This window comes from Mastigoproctus giganteus, chromosome 10 (genome assembly GCF_048544385.1).
Source record: "Mastigoproctus giganteus isolate SK-2022 chromosome 10, ASM4854438v1, whole genome shotgun sequence".
NCBI lineage: Eukaryota > Metazoa > Arthropoda > Arachnida > Uropygi > Thelyphonidae > Mastigoproctus > Mastigoproctus giganteus.
Genome location: NC_143584.1, coordinates 89800810 through 89820255, shown reverse-complemented (window position 1 = coordinate 89820255; position 19446 = coordinate 89800810). Strand labels below are relative to the sequence as shown.

The following is a 19446-nucleotide window of genomic DNA, read 5'->3' as shown; positions in this document are numbered from 1 at the left end:
TCTTTACCTATTTTCTATAAGCAGCAAATAGGTAGCACACCATTCTGAAGCTACGACTGAAAAATGCAGTTTTATTTATGGACGACAGCAACTTATTACTCAGTCACTTAATTTATGGATTTATTTTGAATAGTTTAGTTGCATATTATAACTGATCGTATGGGGACTTAAGTTCCTATTTGCAAACCATTATGTTAAAATTCTAGTCCCCTTCCCAGGCTATGAAGGATCATTTTGCCTGTGCTGTTTCAAGTACTGTATAGCAAGCAAAATAAAGATTATTTTATTTCTTGTCCAATGTAATTTTCTTGCATTTCAGCTATCGACCCCTACTCTTCCATAATCATGACTCACAGGTCGAGAACTATTGTCCTGTGCCACACCAATGTATAGTGTGAAAAAAGAAAAAAAAAAAAAAAAAAAAAAAACTGTGTGAAGGATGTAAAACGTTTGCTCTCTCTGGAACACTAAGGTTACCAAATACCGGTTCTTGGACGTACTTGTGATATTAGATTTACCTGTACATACGTCTGACGTCTTTAATGGCACACATTATGATGTCCTCTTTCTATAGACAAGTCCTTGACCTGCTCCATTCAGCCTCCTTCGTGGGATGTGATCTCACTTTTTATTCCTAACTGTCCTCGGGCGTGCCTGTTGCGTTAAGAAGAAAAAAAGAAAGAGCGGTTTAATTAAATCCATCTTAAGGCTTGCATGGTACAGTCTGCGCAGTCAGATGCATTTAATTTCTTAATATTGTAGCCATTGTATTTTTCACCTATTAGTAAAGAGCGATTGTTTTTCTTGCTTTCTTGAGATTATGTAACCCCACTGTTACGCTCGTCGCCAGTAACTCGAGTTACAAGGAAGAAAAATCAAAATGTGTTTGTTTTAAACTATATAATTTCGAACGCAAAGTATACGAGATTTCTATATTTACCTTTCGTGATGTCTACATGACTTGAAATTACTAAATACTCCGGGTAAAGGAACATAATTTCAATAATGTCCTTACAAGAACATTGTCCCATTGGGAAATTGATATCATCGTTATCCATCGAGTCAACTCCCATTACATTGGCTAAAGGAATGGAAATATCGAAGATAATAAAATTGATCGAGTTAAATTTCCCAGGTTGTCTGTAGGCCAGACTTTGAATTATTATTAAAGAATTTAATAATAAGCATTGTGAAGAGTTATGTGGGAGATAAAAATTCAGCACGCTGAGGAAGAGATGCATTACGTCAGATCAGGTGTGTGCCTTCTGTTTAATATCGGCAGGCGATGACTGCTTCTGCTAGGAGAGATCAAATTGAATTGCTGTGGCCAACAGAGAGAAATGCCACGATTAAAAAGTGATAAAGTGAAAATATATTTTATACAACAATGGTTAGATCGGTTAATTAAACATATATTAGGATCGTTTAAAAAGTTCGTAGTTTGACTACTAAGAAACTAAGACATTAGCTTTAAATTTTATATGCGATAAAGAGGAAAGGTATAGAATCTATAGGTGAAGGAATTTTAAAATTCAGGAGACACATAAGTTTGTTCAAAAAACTGACCTTTTACAATCTGAAGTGCATTCCAAATTCATGCTGTTTTTAATATTCGATAATAGAGTACCAGATTTGATGGTTTTCCTAATCTGCCTTTGTTATACGTACGTATTTAAAGTGTAAAATATGTTAATAGAGGACCCAGATAAGTAACAGAAATCTTGACAGATGAACAAAGTGAACTCGTGTTTCATCAGATGGAACCGTGTTAGAAAGTACCCTGGATTTCATGAAACTGCCCCAAGTGTGTGTGTTCAGTGGCGAAGCATGGGCCCTGGTGCAAAGTAACGTTTTAATTTTTCTTTTTTCCTTTTGGATTCCCCCACTCCGTAAACTCAGGGCCGTTGTGCAGTAGCACCTTGCGCAGATGGCCTTAGATCAAATTTTGTCGGGGATAAGGAATTCTTAAAAGGCTTTCTGAAATTTTACAATCCATGAACACATACACACACTTGTGCAGATATAATATACGATAAATCATATGAAATGGAGATACTATGTAAGCAGGAATGCGCCGCGTGCGAGTGAAGCGCCTTTGTGCAATATCTTATCGGTGCTCCCCTTCTCCCCTCCCCAAAAAAGATAATAATAAATAATTGTAGATAACTATTCTAATGTTTTTAGTAATGATCAACGAACACATAACAAGCTGAATTTTGTAACTTAAAAAGCTATGTTCTGGCACTTTACGAGAAAAAAACAAAATAGCTTTTATCAAATTGTTTATTATTCTGTTTCTTAAAATTTATGGCTGGAAACAAATTTTTGATGATAATGTAATGGGCTAGTAACTTTTTAATAATGCTTATGGTAAAGTACAAACAAAAATGAGAATGACCATTCTCGTTTTTAATTTTCATTTATTTTAATTTTTCATTTCGGACGTCGTCCCCCTTGAATCAGGGCGGTACACAACCTATACACCCGCATGCGGCACTCTGCATGTAAGTTGGCATACTTTGTTCAAGGTGTTCGATGCACTAAAATATCTCCCAAAACTACAAGAAACATCGTCGCAATCTAATTTAGTTTTGTTCGTCAGTTAATAATCGTAGTTATATCTGATTCTCTGCTGATATCGTTTGCACAAATGGGTATATATCAGAGAAAGATAATACTAAGAAAACTAAATCCGATACACAGTTTTAAGAAGATATTGCAAGCAAATATGACTTTGAGAATGATCTTTCTGAGTCACTGAAACTGAATTTTTAACTTTTTATACATTTTTTTGACTTGCACCCTCCACCATTTTGCTATAGTTCGGTTTAGCCAATGACAAGAGGAACTTGTCCACACATTTTCAGAGGGCAATAAGTTAACATTTTCAGGCAGATGTACAGAGTTTTCCAAAATCTTCATTCATCTTAAAAATAGACATGACAGCATTTGCAATAAACGCAACTTGGAAACAGATACTGGTACCTAATGGCCAGAGTTGTTTTGGCAGTAATCCAGAGCAACCTTAATTACCTCAACTTCTTTGGCTGACAGTAACAGTACGTGTGCGTGTTTTGGGGATTCCTGATCAGCAAATATGAGTAGCTAACAGGTTTTCAACAGGAGATTGATAGCAAACATCTGAAGAAACTTAAGATAATTGAGTCTTCGATTTTACTTGCAACAGTGAAATGAGCAAAGATCAAGCAGTTTTAAATATGAAATGATAAAGGAAACCTACTTTTTTTTTTAGGTATAATATAGTATTTAGTATTTTTAATATAGTATTAAAATACATAAAATAGTATTTTCTATTTTATACGAGTATAAAAAATCTGAAATGAGAAAAATGCTCATAGAGAATCCATTCTTATTAAATTGCCTAACAGAAGAGGGTCAACTAAGATTGAAAATATGAAAGTTTGAATCAAACCCAAAAAGAAAATGAATTTCAAAAAATAAATCCATTATGCTGAAAATTACTGCACTTTGGTGTTATATCCTTGTGCTGGCAATGTTAATCTGTTTGACATGCAAAAGGCCTACGAGAAAACACATCGTTCTCTAATTTTCTAAACAGTTTGGAATTTTGAAATGACAAAACAGCAAAGGATCAGCAATATATGAACGTTAATAAAATTAGAAAAATAGCATAATAAATGAACAATAATTCTTTTGATTTAAACCGCACTGTCGCCATTGCTTGATGGCAATGACCAATGCCACTTATCGTACAAAATATGCGTTCGAGCTGTATTAAAATATCAGAGCTCATGTAAAAAAAAAAAAAAAAAAGGCGCGTCACTTTGTACCGTTGCATTCACCCCCAGAAGACGGGGAGGGGGATATAAAAAGTCCCGAGTTTAGCTGCATTAACAGTCAAAAAGCACGAAAATCACATTTCCGGGTGAGCCAAAGCCTATAGGTAATACGATGCATGGAGTAACATGTATTAAAAGAGGATTGCTTTGACTGCAATAAAAATAACAATAAAAAAAAAATTCCTCCGAGATAATGAAGGAAAAGGAAAAACAGACAAGTTAGCGACCTAGATTTATGGACAAGTAGGAAAAAAAATGAAAAATATACCTTTTGGGATAGGGAATATATATCCCTCTTATGCTCCTTTGCAAAAATCTAAAGAACGATTAACAGTTAATCGTTCTTGACACTATTTTCGAGATTAAATAAACAACCTGACCTCGAATGAAACTGTCACCGATATATCGTAACAACTTTAAATGTTGGTATACAAATCAATCAAATCCCGTGAGAATGTATGATTGAATTATGCCTAGCTTTATTTTCATATCGCATGATTTTGGTAAAATCCTCCATTCCATTAAAGGATGTACATATCCCTTTTGTTATAAGTGCTGTCTCAGAGAGAGAGAGAGATTAAAATAATTACTACCATTTTGAACACACCTTATTTATTTATTATAGGAGTCCTTTCGACCAGTAGTGGGGGAAGATTGAGTTATAAACATTATCAGAGTTATTTAAAAAATTAGGAATATTTTAGGGAAGAAAGCCTTCCTAACTCTGACATGAGTTAGCGCATTTGTTGTATAAGGAGGCAACTGGTTGTAAAAGATTTTACAATATGAGATGTGACACTAATGATGCCAATGTACGAACTTCAGTTTTTGTTTAAAAAATTTAACTATGTAGCAATGATGCCAATGCACTAACTAATGTCATAGTTTAAAAAATTAACTAGTGTGAATGTGGTTAATACTGTCCAGACTTTTCCTAGTGCAGAATTGCTCGCTGTTAATGAATAATATTCGTACAATGTTGCATTATAAGCAGGGGCGGCTCGTTGGCAGGCACTGCAGCATCTCCAGATTTTTAAATCTAAATATACAGCCAACGGAGTTACGGTATATGAAATTTTGTGAACAACAATGCAACGCAATGAATATTTTTATTAACAGGTCCCGCATATAGTATCTCATCCTCTATTTGCAATAATCATTTCAATAATAAACTAATAACAACACGAAATCGTTTTCAACTTTGAAATTTAACTGTAGGTGGAACTGTGCGCTACACAGTTCCACATTTTGACCCCAATGGTTGAGTCAATGCCTAGTTCACAGGTTGCCAATACGCATTTTTTTAGAGGGGATAAAACTAGTCCAAGGAACTGCGGAGCGAGCGGTGCCGATTTGAACAGTGCACCAAACTTGAATGAAAAAGTTATTAATCAATTTCAACAAATAAAAACCGAAGAATGGATTTTATTTTTAAATAAAATTTCGAGATTACTCAAGTGTGTTAATGGTAAGTGTTAATGTTATTATTTTGTAGTATTTTTAACTTGCTTATTATTATTACTATCTATGTCTACATGTGTTGTATCCAAGGCACTTTAATGTAACTTTAAGAAGCAGCATCCCCATACATCAGAATCACGAGCCGCCACTGGTTATAAGCTTTTAACCGTGGGATATTTCGCCAACCTTAGCAACCACTCGCGGTACTAACATTCTTCGCTCCGGTTATTGGATAAATGGAATGAAAATGTTTATCTGGCATCAGTTCCTTCCCTCTGACTCAATTGTGAGACTTGCGTTATCCCATTCTTCCTTTTTGTAAGAAACTTACTGCGAGCACTGTATATTATTTTTAGCTCGTGGTACTTTCCGCTCATTTCTTCCTCTTAACCCCCCTCCTCCCTCAGTCGTAGTTTGTTGATATCTAAAGTGCAAAGTTCTGAACATTTGAATGCTTATTTACTCGATACCATTATTTTGATTGAAGTACATTTCTCAGTAAATGCCATATTCATTAAAAAAAAATGTATTCAGTGTGTTCTTGACGCTGGTTTTGCTTTTCAACATTGTCTCCTTTTTCTTCTTTAGAGGAATTCGATTTCTACAGATCCTTCGAATGCTTCATGTGGATCGTCAAGGAGGCACTTGGAGACTACTTGGATCAGTTGTCTACATGCACAGACAGGTAGATTTACACGAATCTTGGTGTGACAGCCGATAAATCATCTATTTTAGCAAAAACAAAAAAAAAAAAAAAAATGTAAAATCGTTACAGGTGAGTTGAAACTCTGTATCCATAAAGATTGGTACTAACTACGTTACTCTCCACTATAAAATCATTTATTATTAAGCAGGACGTTACAGCATCTTTGAGAAGTCGTGATGTCTCGGTAAACTTGCTGTAACGTATTGTCGAATAATAAATGATTTTATCGTCAATAAGGAATATTGCAACTTCCGAAAACACTGTATTTATTATTGAGTAAAATAAGAAATAAGTTAGGATACGAATACAAAGCAGCCTGTTTTGTATTTTATTTGTACCTTATTTTACTCTATAATAAATACAGTGTTTTCGGAAGTCGCAATATTCCTTATTGACATTATGGAACCCGAAACTAAAAAGCCTATTCATATATGATTTTATCGTGATGTTTGGAATGTAACTGGTACCAACCTTTATGGATAACGCCTATGGAAAAAATGATTCTTTCAAAATCTTGTTGAGCTGCTGCTGCGTATCGTTCACAAATTTATTGAAATAGGGAGGGGAATCGTTCTACCTCGCACCCTCACCCTGGCGCGCTCATAGTGACGTTGCTAACATGGGCGCCGGCAGCATGGTGCAAGTGCACCACCTTTGGATGTCGAAGTAATAAACAATTTTTAATATTCTCATTAATTTATTGAAACATTAAAACAATGCAAATTTTACAAAAAAACTAATATATTAATTCAAATAATTTATCAAAACAAGAAAAAAATTAAAATAACTCTTGCAAAACAGAATTAGACCACGTTAATTTTCGTTATTATCTTTAAATAAAAATTTCAATCTTCTCGGCTTCTCTGCGAATATAGTTTGATATATAGTTCAATAATATAGTTCGAGCGCGGGGGAGGGGGATCTGGAATTTAACCTGCCGTATGAGTGGGGTCCTATTGTATATTATTTTTATTAACATCTTTTTATTTCCATATCAGTGGGCACCCTCCCCCCGGTTTGGCTAGAAGGGTGTACATTATAAATATTCAAGGCGATTACATTGATTGAATTTGTATTGTGGGCTTGCTTGTATTTACAAGTAAGCCCACATGGACACTGAAGTTTCAAAACTGTGAAAGTAGTACAGTCAATAGTTCCAGTTTATACACTTCTTTCAGGGTGTCTTGTCTGTACCGCTTCGAGCTGCAGAAAGCTGAGACATCAATTCCCAGGGAGTTATACGGTCCTAATGTATTCGCCGGAAACACTGATCCTAGGTACTGCAAGTTTTGTAGTGAAGATCTAAGACAAGATGTTGCATTGCACCTGGTTCGTTCGGTGGTCCAAAGGTTCGCTGTCACTTCCCAAATGTTGGGTGCATCCATTCGGCCACAAAGCAGTTGTGTTAAGGTGTGCAAATTCCTCTCCTTGATGATGGTTTCATGCCGAGGTTTGCGTAGAGCATGCTCCGAGAGATGGTGACAAGGTTGCCCATCACCCTGTTTAATCATCTCAGAAGCCAATACTTGGCCCCAAGAAATCTCTTGAGTTAAGCAGAGGAGGCTCCCTGACCAAAGCACAGATGCATAGAGTAGTACAGGAATCGAATTTCTTTGGACTTAATCCAAGAGGAACCCACTAGGTCTAAGACCGACCAGCTCCTGGCCATATTGAAGTGGTCTTTGAAGGTTAGACCATCATCCCACTTCGACCCCAAATCGGTGTGAGAGTGAACCTTTTCAATGATGGTCCCGTTGATTGTTATTTGAATGTTATTTCATTCTTTGTCCTCCTTTTTGTGAAGGTCATCTGAGCTGCTTTCTGAAGATTCAACTTTAGCCCGAGACGTCGTAGATAATACTGGAGTTCAACCAGGACGTTCTGGCAACTGCATGTACTTCTGCTTGGTTATCCGATATGACGAATAATTTGAGATCATCAGCGTATGAGCAAGTTAGGGTGCTTCACAAGGAAAAGGGCTCTAAAGCTGTGGCAAAAAACCATGAGGAGAGAACTTTCCTTTGTGGGATGCCAACAGAGGTCGTGATGATGCTCTCCAATTTATGGTTATATTTGATAAGAATTTTCCTGTTGTTGAGAAGTTGATTTAGAATAGCAAGTAGGTTTCCTTTAATTCTGAAGTAAAGTTTCAAAATTTTAACCAGCTCTGTTGTGCAAAAGGTGTCAAAAACTGCTTGTATGTCCAGGATTAAAATTTTGAGTTGTTTCCTAGCATTTGGGGCTTTTTTGGATTGCCCAGCTGGTCATTAAGAGATTAGACAACATGGACCTTCTAGGAATAACAGTATGGAGATGCTGTGGTGGTCCGTTGAAAAAGTGTTCAACTAAGATGGGCTGGATCGTTTTTTCAAAAAAAACGTTTAGCAGCCCACAGGATATGGAGATTGCTCTGTAGCCTTTTAGGCCATTCGGTCTGTTAGTTTTTGGTACTGGTGAGGAGTGATAGATATTCCCCATTGTCGGTGTGATACTAGACTCGAGAATGCGGTTGAAGATGTTATGCAACATGTCGATCACGTAGACACTGCAAATTTTCAGAATAAAGAGTGGAAATCCGTCGGTAGGTTTGTTGAGTAGGCTATTAATCGCTTTTATTATCATATCTCTCGAGATCTTAATATGCGAAAGCGAAGTCCTGGCTGTATCGGTTGATGGCCGCTACAGAGAGGAGAGGATGTTGTTCCAGATCAGGGTGGAAGGTTGACTGTGCCCACTGTTTGAACGTTTCTTCATCCATAGTCATCTGACGTACATGTGTAGTAGCGATTCGTTTAGAATGCCTGAACTTTCTTTGGATATACTGAAGATGGGCCCCTCCTCCTTACGTGCAGGAAATTCGATCTTTGTTGGTTGTAATACATGTGATCTTGTAGGGATACAGACGTTTTCCAAGTTCTGTTTTAGTTTGAAAGCATGTTTTACCTCAGGGTTGAACCACCGCTTGGTTTTTGAGGAGATTTTAAATGCCTTGGACGCACCAATGAGAACAGTGTGTTTCAATTCATTAGAAAGGGCATTTATCTTCAAATAAATAATCGGAAACGAATGCATCAAGCGGCATGAGTAATATTTCAGCATAACAACCAGTGCACTAAAAGTAGAAACTGCAATTTTATTTTTTTGGGGCGGCAGCGATGGTTCGAATAATCGACGTTCTACTGTAGTTTGGGGATTTTTTTTTTTTTTTTTTTTTTTTGCACCACCTTTAAAAATATCCTGCCGGCGCCCATGGTTGCTAAGTACGCTTTCCTTTTCAACTGTCCAATCCGTCTACATCATCCTCACACGTTTAATAACTGTTATCTTTGCCACACTTAAATTGAAATGCATTGGCAATATTTTCCTATCACAAATGCTCTGTGGGCCATCTGCGCTGCCTTGTCTCTTTTAATCTCTAAATTTATTTCTGACTTCATTTTTGAAACCACCTATTTTAGATGATCCCCTGAGGGCCCATGGCCAGTCAGTAGGAAGGTTGAATGTAACCCTGGAGAGAACCATGGCGGCGCTTCCGGAAACATTTGTTGACGTTTGGGAGAAACTTTTTGGTGACTTTCTTTAGTGGAATTGTGTGAGATGGGCGGTGAGTCTCTTCTTTTCCAGAGCGCGACTAGCGACAGGGTCAGCAGTGAAGCCTATGACAGTGCATGCTCTCCCGTCAGATAATTCGAATACGAAGCTTATTGAACGGACAAATATTGCTTTCATTGGACAGTGTCCAACCTCCTCCTCCTAAACATTCCGCCCACACATTCAAAAATTGAGCAACGCCTGTGAAACCTGTCTTCATCAAATTCTTTTCTTGTAATTTAATTTATTTATTATTATTATGTATGTTCTTTGTGATTGTAGCTAATAACAGATGGATTTGTTACATGAATATAGCATAATTCGAGTACGATGATTTGAACACTTGTGAAAAAAGTTATAAATATTAAGAGAAAGTTCTCATGGCCTTTAGTCTTTTCCGTAGGCGCTATGTCATTTTAAGTATACCAATCGATCGAAGGCAGCTCAGATGTTAATGGATTTTTTTTTTAATTAATGTTTTTTATGTCTCTGATCAAAAGTGACTTGTCATCCAGTGACTTGTGCTCCCGGACTGGAACTATTCCAACAGGGACAATAACAAAAACATGATTAGTGGGACTATAGGAGGCAGGGACACGTGATACGGGTTATAGAATTTCTCTCTACCTTTTCCCATTTGCCGTAAAACTTACCTCTTGTTCAGAAAAAGTGGAAAGGTTAGAATTTTTAGTTTTGGACAGATTCAGCCGCTCTTTCGTTTTCCAGTATCGAGAAGTGCGGTTTTGTGAAGCACTTAGGGTGTAAAATACACGAATAAAGGAAGTACATCTTTTATTGAATTAACTAACTTTGAAATACGTTGTAAAAGAATGACTCATGGTGAAAAGTAACAGCTCTTGGCTAGTAATCTCGGCAGCCTATTGAACAGCGAGGTCCTAAGACTCCTCTTGTGCTTACACTTATCCCTCTTAACTGAATGTGCACTTTCGTGATCCAATATATGTATAACAAATGCAGGGAAAATATTATTTCCCATCCACAGAATTCGAATAAATTAGATTATCGAAATTTTGTATTATTTATTATATTATAAACAGTATAAGGGAACGCTGCTCCCGTTCGGGACATGTATCAATGTCATGTACACGCTTAATAGGGGTGGGGGAAGAGATATTTTATTAACGAGCTTTCCGTTTTGTAAACTTTTCCATTTCGAATCCTGATTACACAGCTTTAAATATAAACATCTATCTTTAGATGATACTTTAAACGTCTAAAGAAATGTCATATCTTTTTTTCCTAAATTTCTCGACACTTTCTGAAAAGTGAAAAGTTCAATTATCTATTTTTTTAGGAACTACTGACCACACTCTACATAGGTTTTCTCGGACTCATCTTTTCTTCTTACTTCATGTACCTTGCAGAGAAGGACGTCGTTGGCCCTAGTGGAGAAAAGGATTTCGAGAGTTATGCTGACTCCCTCTGGTGGGGAGTGGTAAGTTTAAAATGATAAAAGTATCGTTATATCGAAACAGTACCTTTTTAAAATTATGTACAATAGAGTATTTACATCATTACAGTATTATAGGTAAGAAGTATTAACACCTTTGAAAGTCCCTGTGGTGTTATGAATATCGCTTCTCATCAATTGTAATCCTTACGCCACGCGCATTTCTGGTTTCCATCTGCGGGATTTCATGGGATGATTTATCCGAAGGCGCGATTCGAATATTATTAATAATTCATGAAGAATCTTTTCAAATAGAGTTGAGTTAGAAAATCAGAAGAAGAGGTGCAGAATTATTTAATTTAATTTAATTTATTTATTATTATTATGTTTTGGTATGAGGTGAAGGATTTTTTCCTTAAACGGAAAAAATAGTATTAAAAATAGTAATTCTAAAAACCAGGTTTAGAATATGCTGTTTACGGATAAAATACACTGCTGCCTCTCTGCCTGAGTTGATTTAACATTACAGTAATCTGAAACAACCCAACCTTGTCTGTGTTTTCTTAACTAGTCGGAATACGTCAAGTTTTTGCTTATCTCACTTTAGCAGCACTAGACAAGTCTTGAATGATTAGGTGAGAGAGAGACACGTGTGGATGACTAATCATTAGTAGCCTATTAGTTAAGGTATAAATTACGCAACATAAATTACCAACAACTCATATAGTTAATTTCTTTCCATTTTTCACAGCTTCCCCATTGCTTTTATATGACTTTGACACAGCGACGGTGTCAAAGTCATATACAGGAAAGTAAAACCTCGCAAATAATGACACACTGGCCACGCACAATAATAATAAAGTAACACTTCTATTCTGAACAGGAACTCTATGGAAAAAATTAACATTTACCCTTTTCCTTTAACTTCATTTCCACGACACTTTTAAGCAGGCGTTTCTTTATTACGTAAGAGGGACACAAGTCGTGGTTCATTTTGCATGCAGATCTTTCCCTTCCCTTCCCTACCCTACGAGATGTAGTTTGGTGAGAAATATTCCCAGAGTTACCAAGCAGCTAAAACTCGGAAGAGTTGCTGTGCGTTATCTTCCTATCTCATGTAACAGTTAGGATCAGTTTTTTTTTGTCTACATTTAGGATCCTTGTTATCCCTGCCTGTGATAGGCTCGCTTTCATCCTGCCAACTGCTCTCTACCGTAATGAATCACTCATGTGGTATCTCTGCTTTACCCTACGAAACGTTATTCGGACGTGCTTGATATACGTGTAAATAGAACTGGGTGATGCACCGTCTAGCCACCCATATTTGCATGTGTGAACTGCATCTGTGTTTATTTGCGCCAAATTGCTTTACTTGTGTGAGCAGTTTTAGTTTGGTTTCAAAGGAAAAGTGTGCAAACTCGATTGATTATATCCTAACTTTTGTGTACCAGTAGTGTGGTTTTTAAGAACGTACCAACGTTTCGGTTGTTTCTTTTTTTTTTTTTTTTTACTTTTATTTGTTGTATAATTTCTGCTCTAAATAATAGGTGAAATTGGTCACCTATTATTTAGAGCAGACACACCTGTTTCGTTCACTCGTGCATTTATTAATTAGAAATCGTTAATATCTATACAGCGAGTTACTGATTTTTAAACCTTAAATTTCTAGGTCACCATGATGACAATAGGGTATGGCGACAAGGTACCTCGCACGTGGTTTGGCCGCGTTCTGGCATGCATTTCAGCCATTTTCACTGTATCCTTCTTCGCTTTACCTGCGGTGAGTAAACTTTTTATCTGGCCAACTTAAATGTATTTAATAAATGAATTTTCAAGTATTTTGAATGTGCAGCACAGGATAAGAAGTATACGCAAATTGAATTTTTTAATCCTTCCCCTCCCACCTAAAAAACTACAAAATAAAGAGGAAAAGGGAACGGTCTCGTTTCCTCGAAATTTTCATATTGGGCTTCCCTATTGCTTTGTCATATACAAATGTCAATTTTCGATTGAATGTTTCCTTAACAGATAGTACCGTTCATGTTCAAAGTACACATTCTCATAAAGGTCTGTTCCATTACTTCTTTGCATTAAACATAGGGGGAAAAAATACCATAAAACTTGGAACTGAGTGGGATTTCTTGATAGAAAATTCTCCGCAGTCAAGGACTGTATGTCTTGTGAATTACTAAACAACAATTCACTGAGATTCGAGACAGAAAACTTTATATTTCAAGATATAAAGATATAAAATTTCTTTATATTACACCCTGAGCCCTATATGCAACCCAGATTGGTCTTTTTTCCGACAACACACCCCAAAATATTTTTAAATGTTGAATATATGGACCATTAGATGGCTCAATAAGATAACTGAAAAGCGATTCACTATCTCTGAGGAAGTCCTCTTTCATAACCTGGATTTGAAGCCGTGGAGACTAATCCTGGAAAGAAAGAAATGTATGTTCCTTGCTAGATTTACCCTCTAGAAGGCTAGGTAACTGACTTTAAAGACTTTAACAAATATCATTTTGTTTTCTCGATCAGAAGGCACTATTATCGACGAACACCAGAGTTTTACCCATCGTCTTAAATTAACCAATCTCAACACTTTACATAGAATGTTCCTAGCGAACCTCGAGTTTATCGGAGATTGGAAATTATTATAAACGCTTCTGTAATGATAAAGTATACAAGAAGATATTGTGGAGGGGGGGAAATTTTTGAGTCTTTACTTTTTTTGAGAATTTATTTAATATAATATTAAATATTTTTTATTTTGTTCCCTATTATTTATATAGACCTCTTTTTTTCTTATACCCCCACTTACACATCTGACTTAGGCTTCACAGGAGAATTCCAGATTCAAGGGAACTTCTCAATTACGTATAATTCCCTTCGGAAAGGCTGAGTGTTCAAGAATGAAAAAAAACATACATTAATATATAACATAACATAGTTTATTTACATATATATATATATACAACATGATAAAATGATCAAAACTCAGGCGCATACTAATATTATCCAAATTTGCTTATGTAGCATCAGATATATATACAATTAAATACATTGGTTTTGCACTAGAAGGGTTATTTCTTTCTACGCAACATAATCAATATCCTTACAAAAACTTGGTATAGTTTCTTCACACATGAACAATAATTACTTAAGAGGATTAGGTAACACCCTTTCTCCTATGTAAATCAAATTCTTACCTTATAAATTGATTTAGAAATTTCACCCTTAACTCCTGATTTAATTAGTGCCCCATTTTGTCTTGAGGAATATAATTTCACAAACTTACTCTAATCAAGACAATCGTACATTTGACATCAATTTCTGGACTAATGCTTGTCCCAAAGGTCAGCTACATTCAGAAGGTTATTCCTTTCTCTGTATTTCTCTACCTTCCCTTCCAAAATTTATCATAAATATATATTAGACATAACCAATATCAAATATCCAATTTCTCTCCCTTTACCTTTCTACACATATGTCTAATTATACATTAATAAAAACCCAAAACTATCATCTGATTTATCTCTAGATTCATGTATATTTATTTATACCTTTTGTACATCCTTCCCTTAGTACCTTGTACATCCTTCCCTTAACATCTTTCTAAACTTCTACTAATCTGCTATTAGGGTTCCTACAGTCCTTATTTAAATCAATTTTGGCTGTTTTTCTAATTCCCGTGCCTTTCACCGGAATTAGAAAAGGAATTAAAAGTAAAAAGAAATACATCGGAATTATTTTTTACTTGCATTACTTAAAGCAATAAGCCTCGCCCTCCACAATAACTATTTTAACTAGACATCTTTTTATGATGGTAACTTGTCTGTTTAATAGAATTTATTGTTGTAATTCAATGCAAATACCTCTCTAATTCTCTGTTTATATGATTTATAATGTGTGTTTATCCTGATTTATATTTATACATATATTTAAATGAGATAATACAGAAGTACTATGTCATGTGTATTTCATAAATCAAATTCAACAAATAAATGTTTAATGACACTTCTCAGGAAACGTGCTTAATAGTTATATATAAATTTAAAGCTGCATCTTTTAATATGTATACATATTATTCATCAGGGTATTTTAGGGTCTGGTTTTGCCCTCAAAGTTCAACAGCAACAAAGACAAAAGCATTTCAGTAGACAGATACCTGCTGCAGCCACTCTCATACAGGTAAGTAGGAATTTCCATACTTTAAACAAAATTAACATTTATTTTAATGTCATGTTCTAATATAATGAAGTCTGTACCCTTCAGTGTAATAATAAAACGATAGCCCGCATTCGTAGTGACAACCAATGTCAAAATTACTGGAATCCTCATTTGCCGAATATGAGTAGATAAGTTTGACATTATGAAGCTCCTTAAATTTATTAATGCAATCGAAGAATATTATGGAACATGTGAATCCGAGCACAGATTGTTTCAGATGTGTCTTTTAAAAGACCTTAACTCTGTCAAAAATATTTAAACCAAATATCTTCTTTTGAAATGTACTTAAACGGAAACATCAAAATATTATACTGCACGCAGTGCAGTTTTCTTGTTTTCGAAATTTATGGAAATAAATATCAATATTATCCTCAATAAACTTGAGCTGAAGTTTTGTTTTTTAGCTGAAAACCCAGAGAATGAAAAATCACTTTACGGCTTTTTATTTTATTTTATTAATTTATTTTTCTGTAGTGTGCCGTTTGACGTTTTATTAGAGCCCGCTTATTATTTATCCTCGAAAGCTGAACATACAGAAATTAAGGGTAAGGGACGTTGCTAATTACAGACAAAAGTTCACAGAAACTCTTTGGAAAGTCGATTGAAGATTGTGTGTTATTGTTTAAGATTTTATAGTCAGAATTTTGCACGTGACAAAATCTCATTGTAATTCATTATCTAGATCAGATGGGAGAGGTGAATGTTATTCTTAGTTTCCTGGCTTCCATCTTGTTAAGGTGGAAACCAGGATGCGACTACATCTAGAGTCGTATAATGAATAGTTTCAATGTGGCCCTTGATGTAGTAAGCTGTAGTCTCTTCATAGAGCACCTGTAGCTGTTTATTTAACAAGTTTTATTAAGTTGGAAATAAATAAATAGATGGATGGCTTGTACATTTCTTGGGTACACTCCAAGGACTTCTCATATATTCGCGAAAAGGTAACGGAATGGTGCTGGATCTCTTCAAAAGAAGCGGGATGACATGACATGGTATCCTGCTTCATCTAAGCTCACTTCAAGCCGTGACTTGTCTATTATTCAGAAATTGGATCTTCTAGTAGATCACTCGAAAATATTATTTGTATTCTGGTTCCGATGATGGAAAACCTGTTTCTGTGGAGCTAACACTACTAGAGCTGATTTAAATTTTACTTTACAATATTTGTTATTTATTTCATTTGTTACTCATAGGAGCATGGACTTTACATAAAACATATTTCTTCTGATTTGTGCTTAAAATGAAGCGCTCTTATTCCACCTATGAAAATTGTTGCTAAATGCAACTGCTACCTGCATTCAAGCAATTAAAATAAATCAGATTAGAAAAAACCAATGAAATAGCAGAATAAAAAATAAAAATGAAGCCCGACTGTTGCATTTCTCATCAATTTTCGTACTTGGTATAAAAGTGTTTAATTTGAGACTTCATTAGCTGATAACGCCACATTTAATTTATATTTTGTTTAAACTTTTTTGTTACCCTTCAGTGCCTTTGGCGATGCTACGCTGCCGACAAAAGTTTCAAGTCCGTGGCCACGTGGGAAATCCATCTGAGAAGCAGAAGACATCAAGACAACGCAAACAGTCCGAACAAGGTTGGTATCCGAATGTCCGCTTGTGTGTACTGAACCGCGCTGGCGATGTCTAGCCCTTTTACTTGCCTTGTCATAACTTTCTTCCACCGATTTTTTCATAACCAGGATATTTTTGAGTAACTGCATGTAATCTAATACAAGAAAAAAAAAAGAACATATGTAAATACCGTAACATCATTTGAACTGAACGATCGTAAAATTTTTTTTAATAGGAAAAAAACCGCAGTTTGTAACTTGTAACTTTTTGTTGTTGTTTCCGAAGGATTTTATTTTAAATGTAAAAATTTACATATTCATTACCATTTTAAACTGCTACTTCATTAGAGTCAATAAACTGTAAGTGCACGTTATACTGTATAAATTAAGTTACTGCTTTTGTTAAATACATGTAGTCCACACAGGTATATTTAAAGGGTTATCAATTTTGTGATTCAAATAAAGCAGGCCTAATTTTAGGCAAATTACAAAATACAGTAAATTTTCACTTCAGTACGCTACAGTTGAAAGTGTAATTAATTTAAAGTCCATTAATTACCTCAGTAACGCGCACACACACAGAATAATAATTCATTATTGAAAACAAAGAACATTTTAAATATTTAATATGTTTTAAATAAAGTTATTAAAATTTTTGTTACCTGCCTGTTCTATAAAATATGCCAGTATTTAATAGAACCAGTAGTTATGAAGGGAATAGATTTTATTGCCAGTAGTTGTGAAGGGAATAGATTTTATTGCCAGTAGTTGTGAAGGGAATAGATAAAATAGGCACACTTTCTGTAAAGAGAGAGTGTTGTTGTTTGGTTTTTAGGAGCATTAGCAACTAAGGCCATATTGCTCCGGGATATGCGGTGGTCATTCCCTGACCTTTCCGCATCCGGTGGTGACGGGCTCGAACCCCGGTCTAATCAAGAAGCGTGTGCTACGCACTGCTGCGCCTAGGGGGGGGGGGGGGGGGAGAAGCTGTATAGAAAATTCAAAAAAAAAAAAGAACAACCACCACAAATGTAGTAGTAGTGGCATGTGATGCAAGAAAGCAAGTATATGAGCTTATGCAGCGTCAGCCACAAAAAAAAAAAAAAAAAATCACACCATTCCCTCCAAATGCCTGTCCAGTTCCTCCTTAAATTTATTCAACCTATCAACTTCCACAACGACAGATGGAAGTTTGTTCCTGTTCCAGCAATTAACCACCCGCTGGCTAAAGACAAATTTCCGCACATCTATTCTACATCTGTCTTTTCTTAATTTGAATTTATGCCCCCTTAGGTTCGTAATCTGAACAAGTGGAAGGATCTCATCAGAATTCAGCGTGCTCAACCCATTCAAGGCCTTATTCACCACGCAGGTGCCTAGACTCCAGCCACCGCAATTTGCAGAACTTAAGCCTCTCTTGGTAAGAGGATCCCTTCATTCCCCTCACCAATCTTGTTGCCCTTCTCTGTACACGCTCAAGTAAATCTACATCCTTCCTAAAATGACGCCTGCAGACCTGTATGCAGTACTCAAGGCGTGGCCTGACCATTGCCTTATACAGAGGGACAATCACCTCCTTCTCCCTGCTAGCAAAATTCCTATATATCATTGACAAAATCCCATGACCTGCCCTGGCAGCCTGTCTGCATTGCTCAGAAAACTTCATATCTGACTGCACAATTACTCCCAGGTCTTTTTCATTTTCTACCACACAGTTGGTACGTTTCTCTGGGATTACTGGTTACTTCTACCCATATGCAGTACTTTGCATTTGTCAAGGTTAAACTTCAGTTGCCACTTCTTAGCCCATCTGCCCAAATTATCTAGATCCTGTTGCAGTAGCACACTGCAATTACTATCATTAACAATCCTACCAACCTTTGTACCATCTGCAAACTTCGACACTAAGTCTGATATACTTTCATCAATATCATTGATAAATATACAAAACAACAGTGGACCCAACACCGAACCCTGTTGGACTCCACTAATAACATTAGTCCACAAAGAGCAGCACCCATTGATTACCACCCTCTGTCTTCTCCCACTTAACCATCCTTTTATCCATTGTAACAACTTATCCTTAATACCATTCTGCTCCAATTTGTACAATAGTCTTCCATGCGCAATAGTGTCAAAAGCTTTCCTGAAATCAAAATATATGATATCAAAATTATTTTTTGCATCCAGTTCCTTTGTAACCACATCATAATAACCAATCAGATTTGTCAGACAAGACTTTCCCTTAACAAACCCATGCTGTGTCTGAATTATTGCTGCAGTCTTGTCTAGATGATCCTGCAATGCATCTTTAACCAGTGACTCCATTTTACGCGGAACAGAAGTTAAACTAACTGGTCTGTAATTACTCGTGTCACCCTTCGAATCCCCTTTATGAATTGGGGATACATTTGCACATCTCCAGTGGGTGGGAACCTCCCCTGAGTCCAAGGATGCTCTCATAATTATGGCTAAGGGTTTGCTTACTTCCTTTGCCGCCTCCTTTAATATAACTTGATAGATCCCATCCACCCCAGGTGCTTTTCTTATGTTTAACTTCAACAATTTCTGCTCCACTTTGCTTTCAGTTATTACAAAATCATTAAGTACCCTGCTACAATTTGATAACCTTCTGCCATTTTCA

General features: G+C 36.0%; 1 protein-coding gene across 4 annotated transcripts in view; it reads left to right on the top strand.

The window, feature by feature from the left end:
- The window catches only part of LOC150079143 (potassium voltage-gated channel subfamily KQT member 1-like), a 334431-nt gene that overhangs the window by 172482 nt on the left and 142503 nt on the right, over window positions 1-19446 (top strand). For all 4 annotated transcript variants that reach the window (XM_090383460.1, XM_090383459.1, XM_090383462.1 and 1 more), the window contains exons 6-10: window positions 5871-5967; window positions 10895-11035; window positions 12660-12770; window positions 15095-15190; window positions 16719-16826. In XM_090383460.1, the coding sequence (XP_090239586.1) occupies window positions 5871-5967; window positions 10895-11035; window positions 12660-12770; window positions 15095-15190; window positions 16719-16826 (553 nt within the window). The remainder of the gene's footprint in view (window positions 1-5870; window positions 5968-10894; window positions 11036-12659; window positions 12771-15094; window positions 15191-16718; window positions 16827-19446) is intronic.